General features: G+C 36.7%; 1 protein-coding gene across 3 annotated transcripts in view; it reads left to right on the forward strand.

The window, feature by feature from the left end:
* gpsm2l (G protein signaling modulator 2, like) overlaps window positions 1-10,150 on the forward strand; it is a 53,965-nt gene that overhangs the window by 5,674 nt on the left and 38,141 nt on the right. The window contains exon 1 of one of the 3 annotated variants that reach the window (XM_021469788.3): window positions 861-1,065. In XM_021469788.3, coding sequence (XP_021325463.1) covers window positions 1,016-1,065 — 50 coding nt within the window. In that variant the 5' untranslated portion in view covers window positions 861-1,015. 3 annotated transcript variants of the gene reach the window in all.

Consider the following 10,150-nt stretch of genomic DNA (forward strand, 5'->3'; position numbering starts at 1 on the left):
ATTGTCATTCATTCATTTTCTTGTCGGCTTAGTCCCTTTATTAATCCGGGGTCGCCACAGTGGAATGAACCGCCAACTTATCCAGCAAGTTTTTACGCAGCGGATGCCCTTCCAGCCGCAACCCATCTCTGGGAAACATCCACACTCACATTCACACACACATACACTACGGACAATTTAGCCTACCCAATTCACCTGTACCACATGTCTTTGGACTGTGGGGGAAACCGGAGCACCCGGAGAAAACCCACGCGAAGGCAGGGAGAACAAGCAAACTCAAACACAGAAACTCCAACTGAGCCGAGGTTCGACCCAGCGACCGTCTTGCTGTGAGGCGACAGCACTACCTACTACGCCACTGCCTCGCCTATTATTATTATATATATATATTTTTAAACTCCTTTATTCTAGCTGGGAAAAAATAAGACTTTCTCCAGAAGAAAAATTATTATTGGAATTACTGTAAAAATAATTCTTTAGTCTGCTATCATGTCAGAAATATAAAAAAAAAATAAAAAATTTCACAGCAGGGGTAATAAGTTTGAGTGTCACTTCCATATTGTATTATTGAAGCTCAAAATCAACTTTCTGTCATGGAAAAAAGTGTCTTCATAAATGGATGGTTCCTCATGAGGAAATCAAGACACTTCCTCGTGTTCGCCGTCCACATGAGATGAAACATACTAGAGTCAGAATGAGTGTGTAGGGTGGAAATACTGTGATTAATCTGCCATTGAGTGTTTTCTTAGTGAAATCATTAGCTGCTTACACCCGTGTGTATGTGTGTCTGCATATATGTGTGTGTGTGTGAAAGAGGGAGGCTCATATTTCTTAGGCTCTTTCTTTTGTGTGGCTCGCTTGTCAGATGGTTTAGATGCTGTGAAAACATGGACGTCTTTACTCCATCTTTGTGTATTTTTCTTGTTTTAGAGTTCTGACGACATGCTATTAGATTTGTTTGTAACGTCTAGTGTTTCGTTTTTGACATAAACTTGAACTTTTACTATGAACCTAAATGGATGTGATCACAAAAGACGAGGATCAGGCATTTCATGTTCGTTCCAGGTAGGAGGAAAGGACTTGGGTTGCCATATGGTGCACTAAGCAAGTCTTAAGGAAACTATTTTACAGCCGTTTCTGATGTGCACCCATTCTGTGCTAACATTTTATTTCGGTTTTATTGAATATGAAATGTTTTAAGAAACAGGTCTTGTAAAAACTAAGATAACTTGTTAAATTGAGTCTATGTTTGTTTATAAGATTAATGTTGTTCAAATATTGTCGTGTATTTGAGCTTCCGAGTTACAGAAATGTCTTTATATAAATGTGATATTTATTTAATTGTTATTGTCATGTGTGTTACACTGTAAAAAGACTCTTGTTGACTTTTTTTCATTGAATTGAATTGAATTAACTTTTCTAGTCGTCTCAACTTAAATAATTAAAATAAGTAAAATAACCTTTAAAATATTTGTTGTCTTATTACGTTTTGTACAGGGTAAGAGTTCTATTCAGCTTTAGTTTTTATTATTTTACACTCACCGGCCACTTTATTAGGTACACCTTACTAATACCGATTAGACCGCTGTTTTCCTTCAGAACTGCCTTAATCCTTCATGGCATAGATTCAACAAGCTACTGGAAATATCCCTCAGAGATTTTGGTCCGCATTGACATGATAGCATCATGCAGTTGCTGCAGATTCGTTGGCTGCACATTCATGATGTAAATCTCTCGTTCAACCACATCCCCAAGGTGCTTTATTGGATTGAGTTCTGGTGACTGTGGAGGCCATTTGAGTACAGTGAACTCATTTTCATGTTCAAGAAACCATCCTGAGACTATTCACGCTTTATGGCATGGCGCATTATCCTGCTGGAAGTAGCCATCAGAAGATGAGTACACTGTGGTCATGAAGGAATGGACATGGTCAGCAACAATACTCAGGTAGGCTGTGGCACTGACATGATGATCAATTGGTATTTATGGGCCCAAAGTGTGCCAAGAAAAATTTCCCCACACCATTACACCTTCAACACCACCTGCCTGAACTGTTGATACAAGGCAGGATGGATTCATGCTTTCATTTTGACACCAAATTCTGAACCGACCATCCGACGAGACTCATCAGACCAGGCAACGTTTTTTCCAATCTTCTATTGTACAATTTTGGTGAGCCTGTGTGAATTGTAGCCTCAGTTTCCTGTTTTTAGCTGAAATGAGTGGCACCCGGTGTGGACTTCTGCTGCTGTACCCCATCCGCCTCAAAGTTGGACGTGTTGTGTGTTCAAAGATGCTCTTCTGCATACCTCTGTTGTAACAAGTGCTTATTTTCAATTCAATTCAATTCAGCTTTATTTGTATAGCGCTTTTACAATGTAGATTGTGTCAAAGCAGCTTCACATAAATGGTCATAGTAACTGGAACAGTGTGGTTCAGGTTTTAGTGTTTAAGTTCAGTTCAGTTTAGCTCAGTTCAGTGTGATTTAATCATTACTGAGAGTTCAAACACTGAAGAGCAAATTCATCGATGCGTAGCTCTACCAATCCTGAACCATGCGAGGCAGTGGCAACAGCGGAGAGGGAAAAAAAACTTCACCTGATGGGAGTGAAGAAAAAAAACCTTGAGGGAACCAGACTCAGTTGGGCACGACCATTTTAATTTCTCCGCTGGCCAAAAATCTTGTGCAGAGCTTCATTCGCCGTGGTTTAGGCTGGAAGATGGCCTCAGCGAAGACTCGTCTGTCCCTGGAGCGTCGCTGGAATCAGATTCATGTTCTCCACTCCCCACGACCATCAGCGCAGCAGCAGCAGCTCAGGATATGGCCTGGTCCCGGATATGGAATCCTTGGGATTTGAATTACTGTTGTCTTTCTATCAGCTGGAACCAGTCTGGCCATTCTCCTCTGGCAACAACAAGGCATTTGCGCCTACAGAACTGCCGCTCACTGAATATTCTCTCTTTTTCGGACCATTCTCTGTAAACCCTAGAGATGGTTGTGCGTGAAAATCCCAGTAGATCAACACTTTCTGAAATACTCAGACCAGCCCGTCTGGTACTAACAACCATGCCATGTTTAAAGTCTTTTAAATCACCATTCTTCCTCAATCTAATGCTTGGTTTGCAGCAGATCGTCTTGACCATGTCTACATGCCTAAATGCATTGAGTTGCTGCCATGTTATTGGCTGATTAGAAATTTGTGCTAACAAATGGGTGTACCTAATATAGTGGCCGGTGAGTGCATATGTTTTTTTTTATTTATTTATTTTATTTCAGACTAATTTCAATTGCTGAAAACCTTATTGTATTTGCTGTTTTTAGTTTTGTTTTGCCGTTTTGCATTGTGTTATGCGTCTCTATCTGCTTTATTTTTATCTCAGTTTTTAGTAGTTGGGGAATGTTTGAAGAAACCGGTTTCGCTGCAAAACCCAAAAGACCTCAAATATGCTGTTCAGCGCTAGATTTTGTCTTTCTTTAGCAGACGATCCAGTGACGCGCACTTGTTTTTTCCATCAGATAAGCGCGGTTTGAAATGTAACACAATGCTTCGGGTGGAGGCGAGTGAATGAGGGCTCGGGCTGTTGTGAGATCTCCTCTGTGTGAATTTTTAATATGCCTGTTTAAAAATTCAAATGGGGGGGTCATCGGTTGTTGGCACTGTTTTGTTCATGTGGTACATCTTGAACTTCTGCTGGATTGTCATATATTGAATATGAAACATGAGTGAGTCAAAGACACCCTTCCTCTCTCTGAATCATAACTGCAGGCCCTTTTTTCTTGGAAAAATATTTGTATACTAGTGTTATTCCTATTGAACTCTGTTATTTTTACCTTTAGATAATCCTGTAAAGATGAATACTTCAATTGTAGTTTATACTGTACAAAGTTATTTGTTTTAAGCCTGTCACAATAATCAATATATCGGCTTATGCAATGCATGGACATGACTTCAATCATTTTTGGTGATGCAATATACAGTGGGGGAAATAAGTAATCGACATTCTACAGCTTTATTTTCTTTCTCTGAAAGCATCTAAAGCATCTTCCTTGCCTGTGTTTTGGATCATTGTCTTTCTGAAATGTCATCACGGAACAAAATTGCAGCAGCTAAGTTATGTACAGAGTTATGTGCGCTAGTTGAAAGTTCCAAAAGTGTACACTGAGGCTAAAACCCACGCACACAGGATTAAGTATGGCTGAGGCTCTTAACTAAGGGCCATTCACATATCGCATCTTATGTGCGCGCAAGTTCGTTATTTTCAGTGGAAGTGTGCGGCACGCTTGTGCACGCTTTCCAGGCGCACATAGTTGAAAGAATGCTGTGAACACACTGTGACAAGAGCTGGAACAATCAGCTTCATACTTTATATTGAATATACACATTTCTACTCCAAACAGATGAAAAATACAAAACAATTTTGTAATATAGATCAAAAGTGCCTTTCAGACCGAGGTTCAGCAGCCTGTGACTAAATTTGTTCTCTTTTAAAGACAAATACTTGGCTAATATGTAGCTTAGATTTACATTAGACAAATACATTCTATTGATTTTGATTTGTTTATGCATTGTGCTGTCATTTATTTTCTGTGTAATCTTATTACTTGTGTTCAAATGGCAACTTTTCACTTGTGTTTAAGTGCAAAGAGAAATGGACTATAGTTTGTTTATTATTTTTGTGCTGTATTAATTGGTTACTAAGCAGCAATTAAACAACACTTTAAAATATGAGTTTTCATGCGATTTACTAGTAGTGTTTTGAAATTAAAAATGCATAATAATCGTGATAACCGTAATTGTTCCTCAGACTGTAACCGTGCTACCAAAATCTATAATTTTTGCATCCCTAATCTGTAATGTGCAACAAAACGTATACTATAAGTAGGCCCACACGGAATCTGCGCACGCAGAATTTCGCAGATTTCCGCAGATATTTAGCCCATCATTAATTCTGTTTATTTACTTGAGTAAATGTGTGTAAATCTATATTTATTCAGTTTTTAAATTAATTTCAGTAATATTATTGACATATGAAAATTTTCATCTGATTTCTGTACAATGCAGTTTGTAAACTAATATTTTCGTAGAGATATTATATGAGAGTCTTGCTTTGTTTACCAATTAAAGTGAATGTAATTGGATTTGCATTTTAAACATTAAATAAAAGTTAAAAATGTATTACTTTTTATTTCATATATTAAGGTTTTATTTCTGATACTCAAAAATACATTTTGCAGAAATCCGCAGATTTTTACCAAAATTCTCTGCAGAAATAGCAAAAAACGTCCGCAGATTCCGTCTGGCCCTAACTATAAGTAACGTCTTTCAGATTTGCAAAAATGTAGACTGCGCCCTCTAGTGGATTTGTCATCTGAAACATACTATGCAGTGTATGTTAGGTTTTGCAAAAATTAAAGCTGAAGAACAAATTTCCAATGAGCCTGGGTTGGTCATGCAATTTGCCAAGTGTAGATTTAGTTTCCATTCACCACTCCATTTAATTGGAAGGAAAATGGACATTGTGCTAATTACTTTCCTTTTGAGGTGCACAGAACTCAGCAAAAGACATGAGGGTGAAGAAATAGAGGCTCGTTTTTTTGTGACGTCAGGCTTTCATCAGTGAGGAGAAATAATGCGGAACATATGCCTGCAGTTCATGTGAGTTATGAGTGCATGTATGGTGTGAATTAGTCATTCACATTGATCAGTGGAGAAAGAGTGTCAGTCACTCGGCCTGCGTCCCACTTGACGGAGGATAAAGAAATCAGCAGATGTGAACGCTTTCAGTCGAGGACACTCTGGGCAAAGCACAGGATTTAACTCCGTCTAATGGATTTTCCCAGCGTGGCCCTGGTGATCTGACTGTTTCTGTGACTGGAGTCAATTCTTTACAACATCTCACTGTTTTAATGCAAGATTAGTTCATTCTGGCAGGTTTTCTTGGATTATTTTATGTCCTTAATGCAGCTCCAAAGGCTTCCTTTTTGATTTCTCTTTAGTATCAATAGAAACAGTCACTATGTTAGCATGTTTTGAGGACAAGTGTGCACTTTGTGCCTGTGCAGACATTGCTGACTAGGCTGTTTTACTAGAGTAACTAGAGACTAGTGATGGTTTCGGTCTCCAGTATAAATGCATGCTTTGTTTAGCTTTTTTGTTTTTTAAGTACATTTATTATCATAATTTTTTTTTTAATTTATTATTATTATTATTATTATTATGGTTGTTTTTTATTTATTATTATTATGAATATTATTATGTAGTTTTTATGCTACATCATTTTAATATTTCCAAATATTATCTATAATCTAAATATTTATATTTTTACAGTACTTTAATTTACTTCATTATTACGCAACATGGGCAAAATAAACGGGAAAAAACAAATGTGTTGGGGTGGTGAACTTTTCCAAACAAAACAAAAACTTAATACAAAAGATCACCTTCGGTCGACAACCACACTCGGACACTCAAGCAGGTCGCACACCAGAAGCGCCGCTCAGCGCCGCGACACGGCACGCACATGACAGTTTAAAGTATCACACACCAGACGCGCACATTCGAATGATATTTAACATGAAACTAATCAGATGGCGCTCTGTGGCACGGCTGAAAAATAAACTGCGTCCTGAGCCGTCGCCAGGCGCCGCTGACAGCCGCTGACTTGCGACGCCGGTGTGTGTATCCTGATAGAAACCTATGTTTAGAATTCTAAAATGCATGGCCGAGCGGCGCTTCTGGTGTGCGACCTGCTTCAGTTGAGAGTAATTGAATAGATTTATTATAGAAAAATAGTCATTTTAAATGAGCATCTTTTCAGGGTGGCATGAGGCCAAAATAACAAACGGAAGAATCTATAAAGTAAATGAACTAAATTACCTATAAATACTTAAAGAAAAATACAGGAAGCTTATTGAGGAAACTCTCAAAAGAAGTTGAACGTTTGAACAATGGTAAAAAATCGCATATTGGTCGTCAGCCGGAGGGGTAAGGGAAATCCAGGAGCTCCACTCCCAGCAACCGTCGAAGCTCCTTTTTATATAGACCTCCATGACCAGCAGCCAATCAGAGCACGAATCATGCCGGAATGCGAGCCTATGGGATAACAAAAAAAAGAAAAGAAAAAGAAAGAGATGCATACAATGAGCAATAAAAAAAATTATAATAAACCTTAGCCGAATTCAGTTTTGAATTAATGACTAACTTGATTTAAATTTTTCTTTATTTCTTTTGTTTTTTTATTTTAATAACAGAACATTTTTATATGATTTTATATAATAAATCTTTGTAATAATCGAAATGCTTCCTCGACAACTTGCTGAATTAAATGCTCTTGAAGTCATTTTTACAGTACTTTTAAGCTTTTCATCGAATATTTTAAATGTTATAATATAAAACAAAAAGTCCTTTCAGTTTATTTCAGTTACCCAAAACTTTTAAAAGTTATATAAATAGTATATAGTAGTATGTATGTATATATACATACACACACACACACACACACACACACACACACACACACACAGTTGAAGTCAGAATTATTTGCCCCCGTGAATTACTAGCTCCCCTGTTTATTTTTTTACCCAATTTCTGTTTAATGGAGGGAAGATAGTTTCAGCACATTTCTAAGCATAATAGTTTAATTACTCATTTCTAATAACTGATTTATTTTATCTTTGCCATGATGACTGTAAATAATATTTTGCTTGATATTTTTCTGGACACTTCTATACAGCTTAAAGTGACATTTAAAGGCTTCACTAGGTTATTAAGGTGAACTAGGCAGGTTAGGGTAATTAGGCAAGTTATTGTATAATGATGGTTTGTTCTGTACACTATCGAACAAAAGATTAGCTTAAAGGAGCTAATACTTTTGTCCCAAAAATGTTTTTTAAAAAATTAAAAACTGCTTTTATTCTTGCTGAAATAAAACAAATAAGACTTTCTCCAGAAGAAAAAATATTATCAGACATACTGTAGAAATTTCCTTGCTCTGTTAAACATCATTTGGGAAATATTTAAAAATCAAAAGGGGGCTAATAATTCTGACTTCAACTGTATATGTATATATTAGGACTGCACAGTATATCGCTTTAGCATCGATATTGCAATGCGATCATTTGCAAGTCACATTGCAGGATTTGGAGTGCTGAGTCTGAATTATAATCTATCATTTGCATGGGTTTTTGAGGCCTGTGTAACTTTAATAAAATGTATTGTTTTTAAAAGTATTAAACATTTTATTATTCAATTACTGTACCTGAATACTGTTAGACACTAAATACGATAAAACTTTACTTGTTTCAATTGTAACTTTTTCTTTATTGTATTTATCTATGCTTTTAATTGATTTCATGCAGACGCATATATATATATATATATATATATATATATATATATATATATATATATATATATATATATATATATATATATATATATATATAGATGATAGTGTCGTGTATCTGCGAAAGATATTGCCGAGTACTGAGACCTATTTTAAAGACTGTATTTAGCTTGTTTCACATTAATGTAGACCTTTTTAAATATTTTAATGAAAATTTTGAATATTATTATTATATTAGATTTTTTTTAATCCTCATCATTATTAAAAATAAAATAAAGGCCACGACTGAACATAGAGGACGATCTGGAAGTGGCGGTCTTTAAAATTAAACCAAGAATTATTTTGTGCTTTAAACATTGTGCCCACCTGTCGTATTTAAGTAAGGTTAATATTAAATTAAACATATAAATAATGACTATAAAAAAATATACGGTTGTTAGACTGTTGCACTTTCTTGTGTTGTAAATACGCTCATGTTTATGAAGTTTTTATTGGTGTGTGTTCACCATTGTGTGCAATGTTTGAATGTTTATAACCACCTCCGAGGATAGTGTGGGTCTCCAGTCACTGGGATTGTCATTTTGGGGGTCGTTCGCTGAAAAGTTTGGGAACCCCTGCTGTAGACAGTCGAAAAACAATGTAACAATATTGACCTTTAAAATGGCTTTAGAAAAGTTCTGCTTTTATTCTAGCCAAAAGAAAACAAATCAGAACAAATAATATAGGAAATACTTAGAAAATTCTTTCTCTTTTAAACACTAAAAAAAAATTCACAGGAGACTTGATCATTTTGAGTTCAACTGTATATCGCACAACAAAAAATGATTGATGATTTATCGTGACAGGCGTAACCCACCCAACCGTAATGATGAGTTAAGTGTCTGTTCAAAGCACATTAGAGCGAGTGTGTGTTTCCCCTTAACGCGTGATAATCTCTGTGTGTCTTCTCACTCATAATTGGAATTGACACTCGCCATCGGGTGGCCGTAGATGACAGGAGAACTGCATCTGTTATCAGCAGGCTTACCAGTGACCCTCCGTTCATGTGTACGGGACCCTGCGTTACCCTTTACAGCACCACAACAACTGAACATTTCCCCTGTTAAAGCCTGGGTTAGGCAGAGGGCTCGCAAAGGTCTCGCAGAGGGGGGTTTTTATGGTTATTTGGTGTCTTTCGGAGGAAGTGGGTCGGTTTCAGGATGTGTTTGAGAGGGTTGAAGCCGTGGGTCTCTTGCTGCGTCCTTTGGAGGATTAAGCGCGTCTATCAGACCCGAGGAGAGAAAGTCATCCGAAAGGTTGAGATGTTCAGAAGCTGCGCCGAAAGTTATAAAAAGAAAAAAGATAAAAGGTGAGGTGGGCTTTTGAGTCGTGCAGAGTTTCTGTAGAGGGTGGTGGTGGTCGAGGCCATTGGTTGTTGGTTGCTATGGTGATTTTACTTGGTGTTTCAAAAATAATCAATCAATCAATCAAAAAAAAGAGTTAACGGTTTGTTAATGACAGTAATTGTCTCTTAGCTAGAATTTGTGTCTTTCGTTCTTTTTTATCGTCTTTAACTTAACACATTTAAATGAATTTTTTAATCGTTTTAATTCTTTATTAATTTTTTATTTCATACTTGTGTGATTATTTTATCATTCTTTTAATTTCCTTGTTTATCTATTGTTCATCCTTTAGTCCGTCCGTCCGTCCGTCCGTCCGATCAATAGTTTTTTTGTCGTTCTGTTTGTTTTTAGTTCTGTCGTTCTTTGCAGTTCTTTCTGTTATTAGTTCTGTCGTTAGTTCTGTCGTTTTTCCTGTTATTAGT

This window comes from Danio rerio, chromosome 23 (assembly GCF_049306965.1).
Source record: "Danio rerio strain Tuebingen ecotype United States chromosome 23, GRCz12tu, whole genome shotgun sequence".
Lineage (NCBI taxonomy): Eukaryota > Metazoa > Chordata > Actinopteri > Cypriniformes > Danionidae > Danio > Danio rerio.